Below are 26,872 nucleotides of genomic sequence, written 5' to 3' on the forward strand. Positions count from 1 at the left end.
AGATGGCTCGGAAGCTGCACGGATGTATCAGAGGGCAAATTGCTGTGGTGCTCTGCAGCCTGCCCTCCTGGTTGGTATATATAGACCTCTTTGCCATCAGCTGTGCTACGGTGCATCGTAGGAAACTAAATTTAGGGCCATCTGCAGTAGCTGGTTTATTATACAGTAAGGACTTTATACAGCCCTTAGGATGCTATGTTAAATGGAATTAATGCATAGAATGAAGGCCGAAAATACTTTCTCCCCTTCTTGTTTAGGGAGCAAACCCTGTAGGACATGATGCCATTTTACAACCAGAACAGGATTTTAACTAAACTGAATAATTAACAAGTTGAATTTTGAAGTAAATTGTTTACCTGCCTCCTTTTTCTTCCCTTTTGAAATATCTAGGTTGTGCTATCAACAACAGTGAACGTTGATGGGCATGTGCTGGCAGTGTCTGACAACATGTTTGTTCACAACAACTCCAAGCATGGACGGAGAGCAAGGAGACTTGATCCCTCAGAAGGTAGGATAATATTGGTGTGAAGAACACTATGCCAATGAATGCAAAAGCATTTTACCCATTCTTCGATTTCTATCTGTTTTCAGGAGGGAAGGAGAGCTAAAGGGGAACTACAGAACCTCAGGGGCTTTAGAGAAGGAAGAGGCAGGAAGACAATGTCTACTTACATGCAAAATATGATCCTCTTTACATCTAAGAGACTGGCTCCCCCTCCCCCCAGTTTATTAATTACTTTGTACTGCAAAGATGAAAAACCCAGAAACACTAAGTATTATCTAAATTTCAGACCTCTCGTTCAGCTGGGATAGATTTGATTTCAGGCAAATTAGGCAACATGACATCTTAGTTAAACAGAACTGTTATAGCACAAGATGTGTATGAAAAAGTGTCACCAGTTCCCTTAAACAAACTGTGCGCAAAGCATAACAATGCGCAGAAGAAAACTGACACTAATTGATTTGAGTTTGTTTGGCTAAGCGAGACTCATGGTCGACTACAGGATGGGTTTTGGACTATATTAGAGCAATTACAATTACTTGTATCTGTTAAGCTTCAAAGTGGTTGGCCCCTCCTCTCCTTCTTCCCATACATTCATTACCATCACATTCCACCGCTCTCACACAGACAATACTCAAAATTACTAGAAAATGCTATCTGTGTCTGCTTTTCCCTCCCCTGCAGCTAGTGAAAGGGAGAAGAGCTAGTGATGTCAGTAGAAAAGACAAGCAAGGATTTTATTTCATTATAATGTTTTGCTGCCCCACTTCTTAACTGTGCCCTATATCAACCTAAAAGGAGAATTAATGAACTGGAAGAAAATGATTGAATCAGTAAAGAATTCAGAGCGGTGTTAATTCTCCCCCAGCGGGCAGTGAAATGGTAGAAGGAAAATCCCAGGATTCCTAGCCTAGGAAGCCATCCAGTTTTTCCTTGACTGATTGGATGTGATTGACTGGCTGTTCAAAGGAGTCTCATGTTTTTGGAGCGCTGCCAAAGTTCCCCTCCACCTCTGACCCTGTCAACATTGGGAATGGAGTGATGGATTGACTTTGGTTATGGCCTGGAAACCATATTGGGTTCCTGATGGGATGTATAGTCCAGAGGCCTTGAACATATGGAAGAGAGAAGAAAAAAAAAATCTACTTTATAAAATCAAGAAAATTATTAGAAATTGTCTCCTGATAGGAATTGGAGGAAACATTTGATATTCACATATCTTTTTTACCCATCGATAAAAGTAATAAATCTTAATCTACCTCTCTTTCCACAGCGTTTAGCTTTTGTGTGATCATATGCTAATGAGTGGGGGATTTTTTTAAACAGCCTCTGCACAATCATTTAAGCGTTTCATTTTTACACCCACTACAGTTGGCCTATTAGGCTTTAATGACACGATGTTAAGTGCCAGTAATGAATAGGCAAGTAATTAACACTAGCAAGGCAGAAAACATGTTTTTATTTATTTATTTATTTATCTGTTGGGTTTCGTGGAATGGTAAAGCAGCCTTCATGGGTGAATGGCTGGAGGGGAGTTGTCCTAGGCCTTTGTCAGCACTAGGGAATTCACGCCAGCCGTGAAGCCGCAGCACTGCAGAAGCTCCCAGGAGCGGACAGGTGAAGCTGCTCTAAGCTACAGTTTGCATCAATACGACTTAGGGCTGGTTAATGTGCACGGAAGTTGCTTGCACCTATCTGCTGCAAGGGTTTGCACCCACTATTACAAACAGTCCTAAAACTGTGGGGAAAACCCCATAACCTGATGCTCTGACGTCCATTTTGTTTTGTTTAGCCACACCGTGCATCAAAGCAATCAGCCCAAGTGAAGGTTGGACTACAGGGGGAGCAATGGTGATCATCATTGGAGACAACTTCTTTGATGGGCTGCAAGTTGTGTTTGGAACCATGCTTGTATGGAGTGAGGTAGGTAGAGGCGGCTCCCTATTGCTAAACTGAAGAAACACTCCTTTTCTGAGAAAAGTGGAGAGGGAACAATGTTAATTCTCATTCCAATAATGGTACAAAAATGGTGGCGTGCAAGGCGGGCCACATAAACCTGTGTGATGGAGATTCATAGCCTGTGGAACTCCTCACTATGTGATATTGTTGAGGCCAACTGCTTCGTAATATCCAGACTGGAACTGAACAATTCTAGGTGTCTGGAGACAGGCAGAGGTAAAGAAATAAAGGATTACAGTTTAGGAAGGAGAAAGAATTCCCCCTGGGTCCAGAAATAAGCCAACAATGAACCAATGGGTATAAGCAGCACAGTTTTCATGATGACAATTTATCCTAAAATGTGTTTTCCTGTCCTGGAGGCAAGAACCAAGAGCAGATGTATCACTTGCCTGGTCTATAGTGTCTCCTGTATAGGAATAAGCAATGCATTTATACATAAAGCATGTTTGGAGGGTGAAAAGTAAAACCAGGGGGAATAACACAGACATGTCATAATTGTTCCTCTCCTTTTGTTATTTCCCAGCTGATCACGCCTCATGCCATCCGAGTTCAGACACCTCCACGTCACATTCCCGGAGTGGTTGAAGTGACATTATCGTACAAATCCAAACAGTTTTGCAAAGGCGCGCCAGGCAGGTTTATTTACACAGGTAGGTGGTTGTGATTTGCGCTAGAGGAGCTCGAGCTCAGGGCCTCTTTGTTTTGGCAATCAGTATTGACAACTCTCTGCTTTCCTTCTTCTTTTATTTATTTAGCCTCGTGCTGTTTGAAGGCCACGCTGCTAGTTGTGGCATTTGAACATGTAAGGAGATGGCTTCATAGTTGTTAAGGTGTTAAGGCACTGTTGCTACATATGTTAATGCGTTTTCTAGGTTAGAGCTCATGCTGTTATGATATGGGTCTGCCTATGGATATACGGAGTGTACAGGAACATGATACCATTGTTCTACATACTGGAAGATGTTTTATTTATAACACTATTTATTTTAGATTTCCCTGTCGCTGGGGGTAACCTTTCGTTTTCAAGATAATCCCAGAGGACAAGGAGAGCATCTTGTATTGAGAGAAGCCAATGAGCTGAGTGGCAAATAGATCTGTTGGGGTTTTTTTATTCTTGAATGGATTATCAACTTATTTACTGCCCTATATTTACCTCTGCTAGCAGGAGAACATTATCTACAGATCCAAAAGAAAAAAATCCGATGGGACCAGATGACCATCTCATTGAACTGTCAGTGCCAGTAGTAACAATGATGGCATACAGTGTATACACTAAAGTTTCTGTAGCCTATTAAGTATGGCTGGAGAATAGTGGTGCACTGAGTTCTAAAGGGTGGATTTATATTTAAGTTGGATGACTTGCTCCCACCAAATCATATTCAGATTTCTCAGAATGGAAGGTTTTATTTAATTTTTTAAGCTTCTTACTACCAACAATTCTCATTAAATAATCTTTGTATATTATATTTGTTACATTAAAATCATAATTTAAGTCAAAAATAATAATGAAGGTCCAAGAAATTTTTTAATAAAAATTGGTTAGAATTTTGCCAAAAGTGGAAAAATTTGATTGAAAATCTGACACTTTAGGATTTTAGAAAGAAGCAATGATTCGTGAAGATCCTGTTACTGTCTTATGCCATTTTATATACCTTTTCTTAGTACACATGCTAAATTAGTGTTTAGTTATTTGTGTGGAAAGTTATTTATTCATACAACTGCCACACCTAGAAATCTGCAGCAAGAATTAAGTCTTCAATTATACTAGGAACTCTAATGAAATATAAGCTGAACTGACAAAGGATTATTTTTGTTATGATAGAGATCTGATCCACAGTTAATTGGAGGTACTCAAATGATAGCCATTGACTGAAACTGGCTTTGAATCAAGCTCAAAGAGATTAGGACTTTCTTCTGATTTTGCACCAAAATAACCCCAGTGAAGTGCAAAGTCATTCTGGAATTGTTCCTGGGCTTGTGGGATCACAATCTGGCCAAAAGCTTTTGAAATACATTTTCTTCTAAGGCAGTGCATTGATTGACTCATCTCTGGGAAAAGATGAATCTGATGTCTGAGCAGGTTAAACCTATCTCGCTGAGAGATAACTGGCAAAGCCGTCAAACAGGGTAAAGTTTAACATCTGCATGCGAATGCAGTCATATTTCTAAAGAGATGGGACAGGTGAACTTGCTGGAGTCTGGCGCTCCGTAAGCAAAGGAGCAGTGTCATTGATTCATCTGCAGCACGGGGCTTGTAGGGACTGCATGAGGCCCAATGCATTTACCTGCAGAGAAGGAGAGGCTGCTAGTTCTCTAGGTATTATTGCAGAATTAAATGTAAAGTTCTTCTTTGATATTTTCTGCTTCTGGAGGCCTTGCTCTCATGGTGTCTTCAACACAAGCCACCACCCATGTGCTGTTGGTACCTGTGCTGAAAGAGGTTTAGGAATGGAGTGATAGAAATGTGTAACAGAAATGTGCATTCCTCTGTGAAGAAAAGTCTTCTTATTATTGTAAAGCTGTTTCAAGATTTACTTGTACCATCTAGGGGGAAACTTGAATCAGACTGCAGTGCGGTTCTTTGACATGTTAATTAGAGTGCTTCCACCAAAAAAGGGCATGAAGATGTATGTAGGAGCCAGCAGAAGAGAAGAAAGTTAAATATACTATCCCTGTTTTACTGCTGTTATTGGCATAGGGATATCTGTTAGCATTCTCTGAGGAGTGAGTGGGTGCTTACTGCCATATGTTACAAAACAGCATTTCACAGAAGATGCCGAGCTGTTAGAGCGAGGGTAGAACAGACAACTTTTCAATCTGTCTATTCAAGAACCTGCAGTTCTCCCACCATGGCAGGCAAAATGATAAACACAGCTATTAGGTAGAGGCTCACCTGTGTAATCAATTCCCCCAGGTTGTTGCTGCTAATAGCAGTAAAAACAACTTCTAAGCTATGAAAATAACATGGTGGCATTTTTTTTTCTTCCGTGGCTGTGCGATCAGAAAACTGGAGCGATCCTGCTGTGAACGAGTGCACTGATTTTGAACCTAGGCAAGCCATATTCAGGCAGTCAAGGTCCTTCTGCCTGAAGTCTTCTTCAGACCTTCCACAACAGTTTTTGAACCTCTTGACCAATTTCTATCAGATTTTATCAGAAAGGTAGGAGCATCAAAGGTGCGCAGTTCCAGCAGATATTTTGTGAAAAATGGAAAGAGAGATCTGAATTAATCCTCCACTGAAAGAAAGGGTGAAGAGCTCAACCATGTTATCAGCCAGCAGAGAAGCTACCAGAAAACAGCCTCAGGAAACCCGGCTGTTTAAATGGTGCTGCCCACAGGATGCACGTGGGTGTCCATGGCACTCTCTAAAATTTACTCAGTAGCACCAGAGAAGTGCAGCTATTTGTTGGGCAGAGTGTAGCAGACAAATATCATATAACATGCTGAAGAGGAAAGTTCAATAGATTTTATAATTATTGTCAAGGTAGTCCTGTGCATCATAACAAAAACTTGTTTTCTTTGTGATAATTGAAGTTTATTATTTTCTTGATAATTTTAGTACTTTATATTGCAACATATTCCTCTGAGCTGTCACAAAGGTTATCGATAACACGGAGAATGCAGTAGGCTTGGAGACACAAATAAGACCACTTGCCTCTGGAATTGTAGTTGCCTCTATAAATGAGAATTTCTCCTCTAAATGCCTCCCCTGTACGTTCAGCCTGCACTTGGCAAAATCCTAAGAAATGCAGAGACATTAACATCAAGCCCAGGAGACTGAAAAGTGTGAAACCCTGCAAACTAAAAGCATGGGAAGGTGTAGTTCTGTCAGAACTAATAACAGCAGCAACAACTAGCAGCCTCGGTACTATCAGGGTCATCTTGTATAAAGTCCTTCATAATTATTAAGTGCTGAAATATAACCTCAGATGCAAAGCACAAAGGGTCAAGTCATATGAAAAATACTGAGTAGCTGGGTATAGGTACTTCACAGGTATGACAAGAATAATTATTCATATAAGACCTCGGAGGGTTCATCAGGGCCTCACTGCATCAGACATCGGCAACCGGTTACAGAAGGACACGTGCTTCCATTTTGTACGTGAGACATTGCCACAGAAGGACGAAGAAGGATTAACCGCTTGCCTGGGGTTGTGCAGGAAAGCTGAAGACAGACAGGGAGATAGATCTCTCAGGTTCTGGTCATATCCTTTAATCACCAGAACACCAATACTCTTCTAAAACATGGAAACAGAAAAACAACGATCTTCGTTAGTATTATGTGTATCTGCCTATGCCCTCAATATTTAATATACAATCAAATATTAATGTCTGACCTGATTATACTTGAGCTTTTTCCTTTTTTTTTTTAAAGTCACAATAAAACAGGTTGTTTGAAGAAGAAAATGATAAACTGTTAAAAAGATGAATATAAAAATTAGATATAAATTTCAAGGGTAAATCTAAATGCCACTGTGGAGCTGTTATGGGAGCTCATCTGCGTCCTGTAATGTGTATTTATAATAGGCTCCTTGCGCAGTGTGCTGTGCTAGCATTGCTGCAGTTATGGTTCTGTCAGCGTTTCCACTCCTAAGTGCTATCATTCAGGGTGCTGCAACTCAGCCATCAAATTCCTCTCATCACCAAAATGTGATGTGTGGACTTTTCCATAAGGTTCCCAGATGGAAAACTTTTTATAAGAGTGAAGCCAACAGGATTCTACGGGCATCTAACGGTGTACTACTGAGTATAGCAAAAATCTAGAGAAATGGCTTGTTATATGTTAATGGCAGTTGCTGAACCAACTTACGTACTTTAGTAGTTAAGTATATACTTCAAGCGAGAGATAAAAAGTCTATTTTTAAATCACCACAACTAAACGTTTAGTCCCTGTGTGTACCTTAATCTGGTGAGAATACAAGTTACGTGTACATCTACGTGTTCTGAATTACTTGTCTTTCATCAGCTGTTCCTAGAATAAGATGACATTTGTTCTCTGCTGCTAATCTAGCAGTAGCCTCATATTCTGCTTTTAATACTGCACAAATTCTCTGCCGCCGTAAGTAGTTCCATTATAGTTCCCTTGACTTTAATAATGCTTCCATCAGTTTACGCCAGCTGAGGATATGTCTTGTAGGCTTTCATATCTTAAGTTTGATCACAGCTCTGCGTTTACTTTGTCATAGAGATGGTAACCTGGAAATGTGTATATCAAGGAGATTTTGAACATAATTTTCCTTGCTGAGCAGAAATCCTCCAGGGGTTATCTTGTCAGAGCAATGCAATATAAAATAATCTGTAGGATATGTTGGACTCCCAGGTTGTACTGTAAGCAGTCTATGTGTCAGGTACCACGGATAGGAGGTACTGGTTTGCTAAAGCTTGTAAGTAGATTTGAGAAGGTCTTGTTATCTGCTTGTGGGAAACAACACTTACAAGGATGCAGTGAGCTCTACAAATTGGAAGAGAGAGTTCACCTGGCCAGAACCCAACTGATGTGACAGAAAGCATTTGCAGAGAACATAGCTCCTGCCACTGGTTTAGCCTAGGAAAGACGCGTGCAGTAGGAGGTCATGCTGTACTGGGAGCAGGGTGTTTGGAATGGCTGTTACCAACACAGCAAATACAACACAGGAGCGCTGGCAGCACACTTCTAGCAGTGTCCTTCCAACTCTAGACCACAGTGCAGCCCTCAGAGCAGGCTGACCAGTATGTACGTACCTCCTGAGCCCGGGACTGGCGTGATTATAGCGAGTGAGCCTCCGTAGCCGGCAACATGGAAATGGTATATTCTGTACGGTGAGTACCAAGCATCTCTCTGCTGTTGGCTTGACTGAAGGTAGTCACTAGTGCGAAGTTGGAATTTAAGCCTTTAAGGCCACCGGTGCCTTTGTCTCTACGTTAACATCTTTAAGGTTAGGCATTGCACTCCAAATACTACATATACCCCCTGGCTCAGTTTTCTGGGTTCCAGATGTTTCCAAAGGTACACATACTTTGTTTTTTCTCATTCATACTTTGCAAACAGAGGACTTGTTGCTCTTCGGTCTGCTTCATGGAGTAAAGCAAAGATGAGCTGCAGAACTTTGCTAAGGTCCTTGAATGTGGCCCTTTTTTGACTGGCGGAGAGTAAAGTGCGCATCTCCCAAGGTGTACGCTGGCAAGCTCAGAATGAGCTGTCACTCGTGGTGAATTGTGCAGATCTTTATAACATCATCTTCCTTCAACAGTCTTATGTGCTTTGATGTGTGGTGAAATAAGATTTTAAATGTCAGCACTGTTATCATTGGGTATCTGGGTGAGTCCCCGTTGAGATGAATGGGACTGAGTGGTGTTTCAGGTTTTGCAAATGCAGACAGACACCATGGCATCAGCTGCTGAAGTGTGAGAATGTTTTTTTCTCCTATTCCAGTGAGTCATAATAGCTGGAGACTTGTATTTAAAATGAACACATGGATTTTGGAGGGTAAGGAGCAATGGAAAAGAGGAAGCACTCTGCCATACTCTATTTGAGCCTTGCTGTAAAGTCAGTCAGGCGGGCTGTGGGGCATTTAGACCTCTCCCTACTGCAAACTGTAACAATTCTATTGTGAAAACAGTTATGCTAGAGAGATGTTTGTAGACTGACCAACAATTTAGTTTAGTCAGTCGATGGTTGCTCTTTTTTGCATGCATTATATCATGTCATGTACAACTTTTTAAGCTATGCTCTGGGAAATTCAAGAAGCCCCTTGTGCCTGAAACACTGGATTTGAGAGTTGCCAAAGAGCTTTTGCTATACCCGAGTCAGTTCTTGTGGGGGTTTCATTTCAGATATCTGATTTGTAGGAAGTACTGAGCAGCCTGCTTCTGTGTCAGATCCCTTTATTATCTCTGAATCCATGAAGCCATTTGGATATAATTTGGGCGTATTTCTGTGTAACACATAGATAATCCAGTAGCTCTTTTCTCAGTGGAAGCAGTATTGTGGTGAAGCTGTTTAAACTTCCTGGTGGATTCTCCATCTTGCCCTTCAGTTGAAAAGGCGCCGTTTACTCCTGCACATGTGGGGTGTTGGCTTTTAACAGGATTTCATGAGAGACAGATTTTTGTTTCAGTAGTGACCAAAATTAGTAGTAGGCAATTTTGTTGCAAGATGTACAGAAAATCTTTTGTGGTGAAAGACATAATATATACATTGATTCAAAAGGCTGAGTTCTTCTCTTTCAATTCAAAATTGTTGAGAAATTATTTGCTGCTGTTTATCTGTCAGAATGAAAATGTCCATGTCAATCCATTGGAAAAATGTTTGTTGAATAATAGCCAATTTCTTCTTCCTGAATTAGCATTTTGTATATTCCCATTAGCTATTTTTAGTGAACTATGTATACATACATGTTTAAATTCCTATATATTTTAAATTGCTTTTGCTCAGCTTGAGATATATAGCTTTACTGATTAGACTTGTAATCAAGAAAAGAAATGGCACACAATGATGTATAGGCTCTTGAGAGAATTGGCCTATAATTCTCAGGATTATTGGCAAAAACCCCACCCCTCACAAAAACCCCTCTTCCCAAATGGGATGTAGATTCTGTGGCAGTTGAAATGTGTATTATTAAACTCCTTAAGCAAACCAGAATGGCTCCCAGTGGAGCGCAAAGACATTCTAAGTATAGCCAAGACTAAATTCTCAGGTCTGGGTTTTCTCGACTCAATTCCCACTTGATTATCTCCTGTAATATTTAAACTTCATGCCATGCCATAATTATTTAATAAAAAGTAAATATAAAATGTATCTCAGTGGGGAATATGACCTTTTACCTTCATGTTGTTATACCAAAGGCAGACACAGATAAACAGAGAATCTGGATCAGTGTAATAGTCTGTCTCACTTGATAGTTTCATTCTTCTGCTGTTGAGGTGGTTATCCTGTAAGGTGCTGAGGAGATTTGGGAAGATTCAGTGAGTGCCATCAGCGTCTCTTGGAATCAAGTGTTTTCAGCTGTGCTGATGTCACTGGTTATTGAAAATATTTTTTTTTTCCAAAAGAACCACAAATAGTACAAGAGGATAGAAGCTAGCACTGAATGAGGATAGTGCTAAAGGACTTACATATGTTACTTATTAAATGCGTCATGGAATTCTTAGCAAGATTCTCAGCACGTGACTGCAGGCGTGTGTCGTTGGAATCATAATGCCCAGTTTGAAGTATAAGGAAATTCTGAAAAACCATACCTGTCGCTGTATTAGTAAAAACTGCTAACCCGAATGTATTAGAGGCAGTCCAAGCCTAGGCGCATGCAGAATGCTAAAGAACTGACTTTTGGTTTCTGTATTAATTTGGAGTTTAACTTTGAATAATCAGAAATTAATTATTGCCACGATTTCGTAGTAGAGAGTATTAAAGTGTCTGAAGTTTTATGAAATCATCAGCGATGCCAGTGGGGCTCTACCAGCTATTACTAACTGAGGATCTGGGTCAAAATATCTCGGCTTACCCACTAGAGATTAACATCATTACAGTGAAGTGGCTGTGTATGCATAACAGCCGTACACAAGTGAAGAAGTTAATGTGCCTAATGAATAGCTGTGCCCTAGTTTGTGACAGCAAAATGTTGGGGGAGTGTGTGTGTGTGTGTAATGTGTTTATTAGATGAGCAAATACAGTACTCTGGGTTTCTGACTGTATAACGAACATAGTAGAAGACCTATTCTAATTTGCATTTGTACCATAACTTGCTACATTACTGCCATGGTCAGTTTTGTCCTGCGTAAATATATTGGTCCTTAAAGGAGTATGTGGTGACAGTGCTTCCCTGCCGTATCTTTCAAATTATTCAGCCTTCGATAGATGGTGAGAAGGCAGCATTGGAAACTGGAGCAGTTTTAAGTGCAGAAGTCATCATGCTTTTTTTGTTCCCTTATTGAGTAAGCCAAACTCACTAGTGTAACCCTTTGGAACACTTTCAATTGGAAGTTTTGCAAATAGCATGCAGCATTCACATAAATTTTGTCATTTACTTCAACATATCTGAATCTGAATGCATTTTCTGGAATAGTGGCAGAAGATGAGCATGTACCTTCAGTCCAGCTGTGCCCCCAGAATGAGCAGACACAGGGTGTGTGCGCAGGCGTGTACATACGCCGGAATGCACAGAATTCCTTCAAGGCTTAGCTGTAAGCAGAAAGATATCACACTTCTTTATTTAACAAATTACAGACACACTAAGGAATTGTCCAGCAGCACCATGCAGTTCATTCTACAGATAACGGCAGAAACACCTGTACAATTAAATGGGTGGAGTTGGGGTACCAGAGTCAGGGGACCTGGTCTGTTCAACGCAGTCCAACATTAACGGCTTGTGTCTCCCAGCTTGCTCAGTTCTGGAGGAAGTATTACCTTTGAAAAGAGATTAGGGATCCTCACGCAGAAGTCCTTGTAAAGCTCAGCTTACTGTTCAACCTGTCTTATGCACAGTGATCAGGACTTGCCTGAGCAGCAGGCACTGTACACCTAGAAACCCGGGCAAGGAGAAGTTTTCTGTGGAGAAGCTGCAAAATCCAGCTTTCTTAGGTAATGAAACTTAGAGTCATGCAAATATATATGTACTCATATAATATGGTGGGGTTTTTCTGTTTTCTTTTCAGCTTTAAATGAACCTACCATAGATTACGGTTTCCAAAGACTGCAGAAGGTCATCCCAAGACATCCTGGTGACCCAGAAAGACTAGCTAAGGTAAAATATTTCTAAGCATTTCACTGAGCCCACTAAATATGTTCTTTCACTTCTACCTCATAAAAGAGACACAACTGTATGTTAAATGACAATTACATCTGAACATAAGTGCACCGATTAGCTGTAGGTCCAAAAGGGAAAGTGATTGTGTAGAACCCAGAGCTACCAGTAATCTTTATCTGTTAGAGCTGAAACTCTGTATGTGAACTTCTTCCAGTGCAGCTGTCTTCCCAGTTCCAATGGTCCTTTGCATTTATCCATATTAGCAAATCTCTGAACCTACATGATACGTGATAGACTTAAAGGATTTGTTGTAGAGGTCTAATCTTAAGGGAATCCTTTATTAAAAAAAACATTTAAAGCTCAGCTTTTTCTGTGGCAACAACTGCCATATGCATGTGTTGGAACAACTCAGGATTTTATGTATCTGTAATACTGCACGCTGTGTTGATGTGGCACCTACCGCAATGAGTGGCATTAATGACTATGTTCCTAGATTTGAGTGCAGTACCAGAAGTACATATCATCGTCTTTGCATGATGGTAGACCATTGTATTCACATACTATACTGTGTAATTTTTTTGTTATAACTGGAGGTAACATAAGATACCTACTAAGGGTTTTATTTGTTTGGATACCATTATTGGGAAAAAATAAACGGGCATGGAGATGCATCAGGTTTTTCTGTGTCTATGCAAAAGACTACATTGCCGTTGAGTGGGGAATGGCGCTCCCAGTCACACCGGGTCCGTCTGGTGGCGCGGGTGGGCGTGGCGCAGCTTCAGGACGCTGGAGAGCTCCTGGTGCCGCCGACCCCGCGGCTCTGGGGTCCGCTGCGAGGGGCTCCGCTTTCCAGAGCAGTGGCAAGTAACGGCGCTCCAAGGGGCCCCGGTTGCAGAATGACCACACGGACTCTGGTCGCTTCAGAAAACGCTAGGCCGTGGTTTGATTTGCCCTGAAATCCTTTTCTGTTGAAAATGTCAATTTGATGCGTCTGCTCCTCCGCCAGGAAATGCTGTTGAAACGAGCTGCTGACCTCGTTGAAGCACTGTATGGGACGCCACACAACAACCAGGTCAGAAGGACTGCTCTCTGACGGGGAGTGGTACGCGTTCAGCCTTAGAAATAAACACTCGAAGACTTCTCCAAGCCTGTTTCTGTACTTGTCCCTTGCGTTCTGCAGGACATCATTCTGAAGCGAGCTGCAGACATCGCAGAAGCTCTCTACAGTGTGCCCAGAAATCCCGCGCAGATCCCTGCGCTGTCTAGCTCTCCTGCTCACAGCAGTATGATGGGGATCAACTCCTACGGTAGCCAGCTGGGAGTCAGCATTTCAGAGTCAACACAGGGGAACAACCAAGGTAAGCAGTGCAGGTAGTATAGTGTTAATTTAAACAACAAAAAATGGCATCACGGTTGCTTCCATAGTAGTTTCTCAAATTCCCTACCTGCTCAGCTTATGAACAGGGAGACAGCTTTAAGCTGTCAGCATTAGAAACGGATGCGTGCTGCCATTTTGGATGATACAATGTCTGCACCGGGTTCCACTCACCAGATGAGCAGTCGCTGAAATAATTTTTAGTTATTTTTGTTACCAACAACTTCACCTTGAATTCTCTCCCCACTGCCCTTGATATCTTTTTTTTTTGTTGTTGTTATATCTCTGTTCATAGAAGACAAGGACAGCAACTAAAAAAACCTCTCACAGTTAAAGAGGTGGGGCATTTATTCTTTTTTTAAGGCTTTTTCTTCAGTGTAAATTTTACCAACTTGCATATGTTGTATGTATTACATTTACTCAAGATACATTATTGATTATTAGGGAAACATGCCATAAAATAATGTATTAACAGTAATACATCATGAGAGCAATATCAGCGTTGGGCATTTTCTTACTCTTGAATATTTTTATTTTAGCACTCAATTCCAGTACTGTACAGTCTGCGGTTGGCTGCATGAATAGCTGTGTTTAACACAGTAAGGCAGTAAAACCATGTCATATGAACTTAATTTTACATATGCCATGTCAAAAGTCATCTTGTAGATAATTTTGCTAGTTTTTTTAATAAGGTCTTACCAGCCCTGAATTAGAACTTCACAATATAAATGGGCAGAAATAACCTGACTTGATATCTAAATGGTTACAACTTTTAAAGTAGCTATTGGATCACATCTTTCTAATGAAAGCTTTTCCATGGAAAACAGCTTTTGCAGCTGCAATAAGGGCCTTGTATTTTAATGCTGATAGCTGTGGTATTTCCCCCAAGTAGAGAATTTTCAAAGTCAAACTGCAAACTATATATGGGTCATAATTTTGCCTTAGTAATGTGCTTGCTTTATTTGTAATTCATCAATAATTTGAAAAGTATAGCCTCCCCCCATAAAACTGTAGAAAATCTCACATACATTATAAATTCTACCTCAGAAAAAGATGAGCACACACATTTTTTTCCAGGTCTTAGAACAAATTTTAACTTTTAACAAATCAAAACTGATTAGAAAGATATACATCAGTTCACTTCAGAAAGTTACTTTCCCACGTTGTTTTAAAACTTACTGTTGTTTAACTTGAAAGCATGTGCGTAAACCCCACTGAATTTAATGGTACTTGCATAAATGTTTTAATTAATCTGGATTTAAATAAGTAATTTATTTAAGCAGGGAATATACAGGAGAAAGTTTTAAGCCAAATCCACTGACGTGGTTTCAAATGTACTTTTTGTAGGTTACATTCGTAATACGAGCAGCATCTCACCCCGAGGTTACTCCTCCAGTTCCACACCTCAGCAGTCCAATTACAGCACTTCCAGCAACAGCATGAACGGCTACAGCAACGTCCCCATGTCAAACCTGGGCGTTCCAGGCTCACCTGGATTCATTAACGGCTCCCCAACAGGATCCCCGTACGGACGTATGTGCTTGGCTTCTCTTCCATTTGAGTCTTGCTCCTGCTTAATGTAACGTAACCACATCAAAAAATGCGGCAAATGATGTCTTTCAAGAGAAGTTCTCAAGTTGTAGCAAAGATTTTTGTAAAAGGTTCTGATTTGTTTTTCTAGGAAACAAAATCAGTATTTTTTAGCATGAACTAGAATATGTTCCCATTATTCAAGAAGAATAGAGGAATATTGAATCCTATTTGTGTTTCCTTCATTTATTATCCTTATACAGGTTCCTAGGTGGCAAAGGCCACAGTGAGAAATGAGGTACAATTTGCAGCTTTAGATGACTAAGCAAGTAGCCATCGCGTTTAGCACAGAGGCTACTCGGAATCCTATGTAAAAGCCACTCTAAAAATCTTTATGTGCATGAACTGCATGAACAATAACTGAGAGCTGAATTGTGGATTAATTTCCTGTGAAACTGTATTGCATTGCGAATCAGAAATGTAACAATGATGGAAGTAAGTTCTGGAAGTTAGTAATATTGTGTTTCTAGTTACTAGCTGTACCATGAGCAAGGCACTCTTCCTTTCACGCCTTGATTTCCCTCTGGCAAGAGTGTGTGTGTGTAATAGATAGAGGAGGATGAACAGTTAAACAGCTATTTACTTATTGACTTATTTAACTGTTTACCCCCACTGTAGCTTATGGGGGTATAGGTCCTAATAACATCAGGATAATGCCTTTCCAGAAAACACACGGTATCCTGCAAAATATTATTTTATTTTATTTACATTGACATCATCTGCACAAGGACTGACTCACTTTGCAGTGATGATGAAGGCTCCTCGCTGGTCTGAAACCTGCTAAACAACATCCCGCAGTTTGAGCTGTAATGTCAGGCTAAGGCGCAACTCAAGGGATGTTTGGGTACTTTTGCTACTTCCCCCCTCTGGAGCTTTGCCGTTGACTTCCATAAGGAAAGGACCTGGTCTGCAGCACATTGTCATTGTGATTTCAAACTAATAATTCCATGAGACTTGGGGATTCACTTGAACCCACATGAAATACGGTTATTTGTAGACCTTTTAAGCAGTTTTACCAAACTTCTATAATTGCATTTCTAATGAGGATTCGCTTTATTCTTTTGCAGTAATGTCTTCAAGTCCAACAGTTGGCTCTTCCAGCACTTCTTCCATCCTTCCATTCTCCTCTTCCGTCTTTCCTGCTGTCAAACAGAAGAGTGCCTTTGCTCCTGTCATCAGACCCCAAGGGTCTCCTTCTCCTGCCTGCTCTAGTGGCAATGGAAATGGGTTTAGAGGTAAGAAATGCACAACTGATATTCCGCCTGCGCATGTAAAGCACACTGTGTTAGGCTAGGTAAATACAGTAATCATCCGAATGCCATTACATCTATCGATGTACAGGACTCGGTAGTGAAAATCTGACCCAGTCCAGCTGGATTAAAGCACTGCTCCAAGCTTTGTCTATTCGGTTTTAAAACAACAGGGACAGACACTCATTTCTACCAAGCAGGATTTGACCCGCGCTGCATTTCAGTACCAGCTCTTTTGTGAGCAATGACTTCTCCTTAGGCTTCAGGGACTTGTAAAACCAACGTCTGCCCTGCAGAGTTCGTACACAGCTCTGTACGTAACAGCCCATGTCTTGAAACCTGCTGCAAGGTTTAGGCTCATACCGGGAATTGAGCCCTATAGTACATTTACAGCCTTTTTAAAGGTGATCTGCAAAACAAATGTGAGTATTAAGATAAGAATGGAAACCTGTACTAAATTCTTTCTTTTAACAGGCTGTGGGGGGGCATGCGGCACATAAATACGCTCCAAGTCTCCATAAAAAAAGCCTTTATAGGGCCTGAGAAGTCATCTGGCTCCTTCAGACTTCACTAGAGATACCATAGAAAACGCAACTGTGGGAACTGAGCCATGCCAAGAGCCAGTGGTAATTCTAAAATGAGCTCCACAAACCGCACCTGTTGATTTGGGCACATTATAAATCCTTAGCTAGGCCACAGGGACTTACATAAACTGTGATTATTTTATATAATAAGGAAATTCTAAGTGTGCTGAACAAAAACAATTACATTTTTAAAAGCTAACTTACAGAATTCTGCTATGTGTCCAAGCCAGCTTCTTCCCTCACCCCAATTACATGAAACTCCATGCTTCTCTGCGATCATCTTATCCCCATTAATGACAGACATTGATCGACCCATGTACACACACAGGTGTGAACTTGACAGGGAATATAATCTATTTTCCACTCTGTTTAAAGAAGATGAAAAGAAGAATTTGAAGCAATTTTTTAAACAAAAGGTATAGAAAGTTTTGTGGGTCTGACAGTTGTAGCTATTTATCAAAACTGTTTAGAAGTGGGGTTATCTTTGTTAATGTTTTGTGTGACCATGGTGTCTAAAGACTCCTCATCACTACCTGGTCTGCAGTTCACCTTCTTCCTGCTTTTCTTTGTGGGGGGGGCGGGGGTTGTCCTTTGTATCAGCTAATGAAGGGATGTATAGATTTCACTACTTAGAAAAAACGAGAGGGTTTAGCTGTTTTAGGGAACCGTTCCAAGGTAACGTAATTTTAAACTGATTTAGTTAAACATTTAACTAGGGAGGCCTGTCAGCTTAAGAACAGTTTGCTTGTTTAGCTTAAGCCAGTTGGACAGTGCTATAATCTAAAGACAAATCAGTGCGTTCAAAATAGATTTAAATCTGCTTTAAAGTGAGACTTGTCTAACTGCTATGTTAAGAAGTTACCTAAGGTAGTGCTAACCACAAATCAGTTCAGTGAGAAAATCACTCGGATTGTTTCTGGAAGACAGGAAAAGGACAGAATAAAAAACCACTGACTTCTTATTGACATTCACACTTTTCCTTGAGTATTCCTTAAGACAGACAGTTTCCTGTCTGCTTAAGACCCTGCTTAGCAACAGTTTATCTCTTTTTTAACCCTTCTGTAAACAACTAAAGTACTAGAGACCATGTGGTGCCATTCACGTCATTTAGTGCTTACAACACATTTTATCCAATCTATAGTTTGTAATCAATAACAGATTCTAAAAATAGAACTTTACTATTAAGTATAAAATAGGTTATGATAAGTATAAATAAGGTTATGAATCCTTACTGAAATCGCTCACGCGCACAAAGGTGCAGAGACTTGGGCCTGGATAAACCAATACAAAAGTTACCAACCATATCCCTTTCTCTGCAGGGTATCTGCTGGTACATCAACACCCTGATACACAAATATAGTTATATGCTACAACTGTTATATAAATAAGTTTTCAGGAGTTATGGTACCTAGTACCACAGGACTGGTCAGTCTGACTGCAACACCAAGCCACAACAGATGTGAGACACAGCAAGGGCAGCAGTTGCCTCGCAGTCGAACATGTCTGCCCAAGGTTTGTCACGCCAGCTCTCTGTAACTGTTTAACTGTTTCAGCCATAGATGCAAATTCTTCTTTCCAACTGAAATATTTAATTTGATGCAAAAGCTGGGGAGCACATGCATTGGAAAGGATCCAGATACGCACAGCCTGCTATCCAAATTAACGTTCCCACAGTGCTGACAGACAGCTGTGGCCAGAAAGTCAACAGGAGGGTCCCAAAGAGGCTCCTTGAATGGACTTACTGTACTGCAGCAATGGGAGACTGTTGGTCTCCTCCACTATGCCATCGCCCTGTGCTATAAAACTAAGAATAGATGTGCTGGTAATGTAATGTATTTATTTACTTATCAAACTTAGGCATCAGTAAATACTGATGGAGATAGAATAGCAAAAGCACAGCACAAGCACTAAGCATGTGCAGGCTCTTTCCCAAAGCACATCAGGCAAGTGTTTTGACATTACCTCTTAATTTCCCCACATGTAATGTGGAGAAAACATCTCCCCATGAGGGATTTTTTGAGCTTTAATGTAATGTTTGTGATGCACTTTGGCTGTACGTCTTTTGTTCAAAGGCAAAAGTTTCCTGGTGATACAGTCTCCACCCTACATACTGCGTCCTGTTACAAAGAGAATATCAGCGATACTGCCAGCACCTCAGGGCACGCCACTCTGCTTACAAGCAGCAGTGAAAATCTAGAATATAGCTTCCACGTACGTATGTTAACCACAGCAGTGTGTAAGCCTGGATTGAAACTAGTCTAAACAGGAGGAGCTGTACAAGCTTCACCCTTGGATTAGCATTCCCATGATTCCAGGCAGTTAACAGTACTGGTGAAAATTTTTTTCCAAAAATGTGTTTTGGGAGGAAAGTCTTGGAAACAGTAGGACAGATGGTAGAAAATATACTGTAACAGAAGTATCGGCTAAGCATGAAACTTGCCTGTCTCCTGGCTTTCAGCTCTGAGCTGCACAGCATGGCCAAGACGTGTGGGATACCCTCAGATAACCCCCCATGCCGTGTGTGCTTGCTTACCTCTTTCACCTGCCATCTGCTGTGCATTCTCACAGTGGAGCAGCGCACGATAGGTAGAGAACAAGCAGCAGTCCATACTGGACACTGCTCACTTCTATGTGCTCTCCAAATTGAGAGCAGGTGATGTTGATCAGAACAATTGTGTGCTCCGTTCATGTCGTATGTCAAGGCAGTTTAAAAAAGGCACTGGGAAGATATAATGTGACGTGATGCAACGCGGCACGATAAGTACACAAATGCCTAATCAACTCACCTCAGATGTAAGGCAGCTGATGGGAAAAGCAAGCAAATTGGAAACTGCTGGAACAGCATGGACCGCTGACTGCCCAGATTACCTTTGGCCAGCTCAGCACATCTCAACATAAAAATGCAAGCTCAGTTACAAGGAATAGCAGGCAAGCCCCAGAAGGTCAGATGTTCCATTAACCGTCAGGATCCTAGCCAACCCAAAAGGTACTGAAGTCTGACACCCTAAGGAACAGCCCCAGTTTAGCAAAGGGGACTTCTGCACTATTCCCTAAAGAACTACAGGGATTGGAGTTAAAGACCCTAAGGATTTACATCTTGTCTTGACAAAGTTAGGGGTGTCAACAGGGCCGGGGATTCCGGTCCCCTGGCATTGCAAGGCTGTGCAAACAGGTGACGAGGAAAGGAGTGACTCTGAAGGGTTTGTAAGGGGTGGATTCAGACTGAGTGGCTGGCTCACACTTACAGAGCAAGGGTTCCTGGCTGTTACCGTGCGGTGCCTGACCGAAGCCTGGCTCCAGTCAACACTGAAACCACAGCATTCTGAAATAACTCCCAATGGAGATTCTAACCAGGTAAAAGTAACTGGCTAATTCCACGCTCAGAATGTGCAGCAGTATGCTTCTGCCGGAATCAGAATGATTCCAGAGCCCAGACAGTGATTTAAGTATGTTAAAGGCTGCAAATGATATCTACATGATGTCAATATGTACCAAAAAATATTTGTCTGTCATCTGATTAAATTGGATATATTGGAAGGATCAAGTACATTTTTCTTCCCAGTTTATTGGCAGAGATGTAAGCAGCCCAGACTGCTTCAAAATAAAGAAAACCTTAAGGAGATAATTAGAACTTCTTGCTAACACTAAACAAAAATATCTCCTGTTACTATTAATTACTTATCTTTCTTGGATGAGATGTTAATTTTAGTGGCACATCATATGTCACAGACTTATTCAGGCTAGACAAGAGCTCCATTTTTAATGGGAGAAAACAAAAAAATCTGCCTTTTTTAATGGGAGAAAATATCCAAGACTGTTAGGTGCCATGCACAGAAAAGAGGATATTGGGTAAGATTCAGTACTGACTTCTCCTTTGCAGATGAAAACTTAGCCACTTTCTAGTATAACTGGAAAAATATAGAACTGCAGAATGGCTATATATTCCTGTGCTCTGTAATAATTAAACTAATGTATGTATAACTTTGCAAACACATATTTAGATTTTAAGGGTGTTCCTAATTGAACTAAATCAAAATAATTGTTCCAGCAGCCTTTTGTGCGTATACAGCTTAGCACCATGGTGAGACAGTAATGACATCGATGCAACTCAACAGATGAGGCAAAGCTAACTTCCCCCTCTCTTCGCTGTCAATGGTTTTGTCTAGAGTTTTTAAAAACATGTTACATAAAATATGGTTTAACCTGCTTATCACCTAAGAGAGACCAAGCCACTGCTTATTTGGAAATGTCTCACCTGTCCCGGGGTTAGACGATCATGCATGGCGGAATGAAAGTCTTCCATCCAAATACAGAAGGATTTCTGAAAAAAAAAAAAGGTGTTCATTTCCTGTGGAGGAAAAAATAAAATGAAATTCTTTAGGAAAAACTGGAAGCTTCTGGCTGCTTCTTAGTGTCTTGTTTGGAACCACCCTTCACAGGTCTGCCACCGCAGCTGTGATTTAGTTCGCTTAATTTCTAGCATAAAGGATGGTGGTGCCCCTCAGCCAAGCCACTGATGTTCTCTGCTACATGAAAGCCAGCCGTGCTGTCCTCTGAACATCCTTTCTTCTCTCTGTCATTTTCAGTGGATTAGTTACATAGTAATAAAAGATAGATGATAAATGGATGTGTCGTTTTACAAATGTCTCCGTGGTCGTAATATTGAAAGTAAAACTGCTGATTTTGTAGTGGTAGCCATGCCGGGAGTCAGAGATACCAGCAAGGTGAGGCCTGCAGGTAGAAGCTGCACCTTTGATTAGACCAAAGGACAGAGAGGGTAGCTCTGCTCCCCACAGCTGGCTGGCTCGCAACGTCCAAACCCACCTTTACTGCACAGAGAGGTTTCTGGCATTGCAGGGTAGGAGCCGCCATTGAAGGTGCTCCGAGTAGCACCACTGGAGCACCGCGTTCGCCTCTGCAAAGCGCTGCAGAGCCATAAGGTTGGAGTTTGCTGGAAAGGGAGTGGGAAAAAAGTAAAACCCAATGAGAGAGCAAGACATTTTACATGACAAGGACTGAAAATGCTCAACGCCCATCTTCACTAGCAAGCATAGTTTTTAAACGAGGCCATAATTTAGGTACCAACAAAGCACCTGTGATGTCTGAAGAACCAGATCGGTGTGTGCGCACACACGTGTGCATTGGCACAGCACTGAGCCCCTCTGGTCCTTACCAAATGGCTCTTTGAATTGCCGAGAGTTCTTTTCCACTGCAAAGCAAGACAGTGTTTTCAGGGGCCACTTGTATACACTGGGCTTATGATCATTATTAATTACACCCATTAAAGGTGCCTATCACCATAGCATCTGGGTAATATCCATGTTTGATTATTTATTTATAAAAAAATTCTCCAACCTTGTGACAATTTTAATCAAGTGTTTCAGTTGATAATTGCAAGCTGTCAAGGTTAATACAATAAGGCTCATCTCTAATTCTTTTTCCATTTCCCTCCAAGAAAAGAAAAAGACCCTCTGGGATAATGACTCTGGTTTCTATATTCCCAACTCATCAGGGAGTGTCCTGCATTGAACCACCTTTATTGAAAAGTTACATCGATTCAATATATAGTAATACAGGCAAAAATAATTACAGCTTTGCTAGCAGTGTAAGACCTTAATCCAAGCCTCACAAACATTCAATAAAAAGCGATACAGGCTGGGAATAGGCTTTTGACAGTGCAGCCCCAAAGGGGAGTGGAGGTGGGGTGGAAATGGACGGATGAGGGTGTGTAAAAAGAGAGAACCACCGAGCAAAGCCGTGTAGATGAGCTGCGGAAAAGCAGGTGAGAATGGCAGCCGATAGTCCACAACCGACTTGTTCTTTGCTGCAGGAGGAGGTGAAGCTGCAACATGAGGAGGAAATGCCGGTGGAACCACTAGGCATTGCTTGTCCTTTCTCTGTTACAGTGTAGTCTCACCTGACCTCGTCCACTGGCGGGTTCCATCCTAACAGCTTCGGTGGATCATCTCTGCTCTGGAGCTCTTACAGCCTGGAATGACAAAACCGAGGGCACAAGAGTGAGGAGAGGAAAGCAGGGAGTTACTACTTGCTCGGGAGGAAAGGAAAGGAGGCAAAAGAGGGATCACCAGAACCCCGGGGGCAATAACGTGCTCCTCCTGATTGCAGGTGGCAGTTTTGCTGCTGCCGTCACTAGTTTGACTCCAGGACTGCTAGACAACATACCTTTAATTACACAGTAAATACGTACTTTCCCTTCAGTTTAAGGAACTTTCCAAAATGCTGCATCTAGAAGTATTCTTCAAATATTTATGAAGAGACCTGGCAGAAACTCTGGCTTTGTCTTTGCTTCGATCTGTTGGAAGTAGTTTTCGTTGATTTTAAAAAAATGAAAATAATGTTGATAACAGTAGTATCAGAAAAAAGCCTTTATGCCAATGTGGCCTGTGCCCCTTGGGAACAGAGTGTAAACTACCCTGGCAGCAGACCCTGCAGGTCTCGAGTTAACCCACGCGAGCTGCACCAGGCTCTGCTGCCCCTGCACAGGCAGTCGGAGCTGCCGCAGAGTCAGGCTCTGGCTGTGCCAGCAGAAAAGGTTACTGCCCGTGCCCCCCCGCCAGGCACCGCCTGTGTGAGCGCTCCTTTATTTGCTTCAGGAAAAACACCCGGCCAGGTTACCCAAGACAAACAATTTAAGTTCTGTGAGCTAACCTGGGTGATTTTGCCTGAAGCGGACTAGGACGTGCTCACACAGACTGCTCCGCTGGGATACCTGTGGGATGGCGGCGAGCAGCTGGGGGCACGCGCTTACCTCTGCCGCCAGCTCGGCAGAATCCAGAGGAGGGCACCAAGCCAAGACTTAAATCAAGTTTTCTTTTCCAGAGGACAGAGAGGCAGGCATGTGGTTAACACCCGGGGAGAAGGCTCTCCAGTGGTCAGGCTGGGACACCGCCGTTAGCACCATGGTTTGGGGATGAGGAGAAGGAAAGAAGCAGCACCCCCCCCTTAGTGTTACCAGAAAATGTCTCTTCTTCTAATGGGTCATAACTCCCCCACTCCCCAAAAAGAATCAGCATACAAATATGTACCTAATTTAGTTAGGGTTATGTAAATTGCCTGTTTGAAAATCTGATCAGAAAATAACAGCAAATTCCTAAGCAATTAAAAAAAGTAGATATTTGACTTAAGACTGTTTGCTTTCACTTTCTCTTTCAGCTATTTCCCAAAATTGGCAGGGACTTCAAGCCCTAGTCAGTTATGAAATACGAAATTATTTATTTTCCTATTGTATTAAATCATAGACCATATCCGCAGTTGTTTAAAATCAACACAGCTCCAATAAAAGAGTCATGTTAGCTGAGGATCTCGCCCTAAGCATTTTTTTAAACACTATGAACGTAAGGGTGAAATTAATTCTCAGAGGACGGGACTTTAAACACATGAATAATCCCACAAATTTCAGTGAACATAAATCTTTGCAGGATTAGGACCCTGCGCTGCACTCGGGCCCCTTTGAAAATATGACTCACTCATTTGTTATATAAATACGTATAAACTTAACTTACCCCCTCAAAACCTCTGGGAACAGCACCAGTTCCAGGCAGCTTCAGACGTTACTGTTGTCAGTTATGAAGAATATAGCTGCAATTAAAGCCAGGGAGAATGACTAATAAATAATTTACATAAGACCAGTGTTCTGGGAATGTGCCAGGTAAGACTACAGTGATTCAGCCATATGGGGTAAACCAAGCGAGAAAGAGAGGCTGGTCCATTATTTCCACTGAAACTACATTAGCAAGGCCTAGCTCTGGTCATTGTCCAGCTGATCGGGACGTGTAATTCTGTGGCTCGGTCCCGTAAGCGGTGCAGGGGCGAATCCCCGTGTGCTCGCCCACCTTCCCTCACTCACGACATAGCCCCTTCTGCAAGCAAAGGAGCAGGCTGAGTGGGAACGGGAAGACCCTGCTCAATTATGTTTCTCAAAAATTATTTTGAGGGTTCAGCTTGAGAAAGCATGAGAAGCCTGAATTTCTGGGGAGAGTTCTGAGCAGTGTCCATCTCCAAGGACATCCCTTGGGAGATAAGCACCCAAAAATGGCTGGGCGTTTCTGAAAATTCACATACTGAGATCTGAAGTAATCCTCAGTCTTCTTTATCCATTTAAGAACCACAGTGGGCCTTGGCTTTTGGTGAATTTACTGTGAATCAGCACACTGTCCGCTCTCTGTGGTCGTTGTCAGCCTCACCAAAGCACCCAGATGTTAAAAGAAACGGAAGGGCTGGTTGAACCTGCTCGTGAGGCCATCGCTGCAATACGAGTGCACACAGAAGGGTGAAGGGCTCTAATATATTTTGTTCCATTAAAATTTGCCACAATTTCATCTTTGTCAATTTTCTTTTTCAGCCATGACTGGTCTTGTCGTTCCCCCGATGTAAGGAAGAGGCAGCTTTGCTCCTCTCTCCCTCTTCCCTTTTTTCCTCTTTTTTTCATTTTTCTTTTACAGCACAAAACTACTTATTGTGATGGACCACTAAAAAGAAAAAAATAGCACTACAAGCTCTTTTTTGGGGGAAAGCCAGGCCCAGGAAAAAAAAAGGAACATTTTTTATGGATTGGACAAGATGGAAGTCTGCATCTTTTACCTGTTTCGTATTTCTGACACAACCACATCAACTCCTAAAACATTGTGAATGAAGAATCAGCCAGGAGCCAGCAGGAACAGCGGTTGGCAGAGCGGAATCCGAAATGCAAAGTCTTTCTTGAAAGACAGGAAACCTTCCTAAGATTTGTAAAATATTAAAAGGAGAAAGAAATTGGCAAAATGATTCAGGCTTGATATTTTGGATACAATTTCTTTTACTTTGTAGGGGAAAAAAGTTGAAGTTTCTATTTTCTATCAGATATCAATTTAGTTTATGCAGAAAAAACATTCAACAAAACAGGGTACCAGCATGAAAGAATTTCTAGGACAAACTGACATGAATGATGGAACTTTGGTGTATGTGTGTATTTGCTTATAGTTTAACCTCTTTAAAAAATGTAAGATGTTTTACAATTATTTAAATAAATAAACTTGTAACTTATTGTATGTAGAGGTAGAGATTAAACCCTTTTTTGGATTTTTTCCTCCAGTTGTACAATGAAGAAAAATGATGCAAAAATGTAGTGATAAGTTTGAGGTATATTATTACTGCTGCAATTGCTCCTCACCTCTTCCCTCTCACTGAGTTCACGTGCAAGGATGTATAGGATTCTTTCTGATTAACAAAACCTTCAGAAACTTTGGCGTACATTGTGGTGTCCAGGTCAGTAACTCACGTATGCATGTTCATCCTCCTCATCTTTCCCCTTCCATTTTTTGTTTCCATTAAAATATTTGGGTACTAAGATTACCTGGAAAGTCTCAAAGACCCTGCTGGCGAAGGCGCGGCTCGTGGGGACTTGAACGGATCAGATTTTTTATGAGGTACTGAGTGTGTTTTATAGATGCAATGTATGAATTAGGAGAGAAAGGGTTCTCTAACATATTGTTTCTCCATGTAGTTAGAACACCTTAAGTTCAGTTATACTTCATATTAAGGGTGCATTTATAAAGGGTAAATATGTATTTGAATAATTTATGCACTTTTATTCTGAGTCATTAAAAATGGTAAGTATTTTCCATTTATATATTGACGTTCATAGAAGTAATCAATTGCTTTGAATTCTTCTGCATTTTAGTGTAAACAAAGTTTAGTTCTCCTTTGCATCTCCTCTCCTGAAATTGGAAGGCGAGAACAAGTCTAATAAAAAGAAAATCACTAGTTATCTGACTAAACCAGAGACCACTCACAAGAATTTGATTGTTGGAAAGCCAATTTTAGAGAAAAAAAACAAGCGACACTACTTACACCCCACTAAAACACACACGATTCCTAGCTGCGTGAACAGC

General features: G+C 41.3%; 1 protein-coding gene across 9 annotated transcripts in view; it reads left to right on the forward strand.

Moving 5' to 3' along the window:
* Window positions 1-26,517, forward strand: part of EBF2 (EBF transcription factor 2) — a 143,479-nt gene extending 116,962 nt beyond the window's left edge. For 2 of the 9 annotated variants that reach the window (XM_009940854.2, XM_009940855.2), the window contains 9 exons: window positions 391-508; window positions 2,295-2,425; window positions 2,985-3,111; window positions 12,092-12,180; window positions 13,190-13,255; window positions 13,364-13,541; window positions 14,906-15,091; window positions 16,216-16,383; window positions 25,345-26,517. In XM_009940854.2, coding sequence (XP_009939156.2) covers window positions 391-508; window positions 2,295-2,425; window positions 2,985-3,111; window positions 12,092-12,180; window positions 13,190-13,255; window positions 13,364-13,541; window positions 14,906-15,091; window positions 16,216-16,383; window positions 25,345-25,376 — 1,095 coding nt within the window. In that variant the 3' untranslated portion in view covers window positions 25,377-26,517. Of the gene's footprint in view, window positions 1-390; window positions 523-1,055; window positions 1,066-2,207; window positions 2,232-2,274; window positions 2,426-2,984; window positions 3,112-12,091; window positions 12,181-13,189; window positions 13,256-13,363; window positions 13,542-14,905; window positions 15,092-16,215; window positions 16,384-25,344 lie in introns of all 9 variants that reach the window. The other 7 variants (XM_009940851.2, XM_009940853.2, XM_075444579.1 and 4 more) reach the window with 7 other exon arrangements.
* The last annotated feature ends 355 nt before the right edge of the window (window positions 26,518-26,872 follow it).

Source organism: Opisthocomus hoazin, chromosome 28, assembly GCF_030867145.1.
Source record: "Opisthocomus hoazin isolate bOpiHoa1 chromosome 28, bOpiHoa1.hap1, whole genome shotgun sequence".
Taxonomy (NCBI): Eukaryota; Metazoa; Chordata; class Aves; order Opisthocomiformes; family Opisthocomidae; genus Opisthocomus; species Opisthocomus hoazin.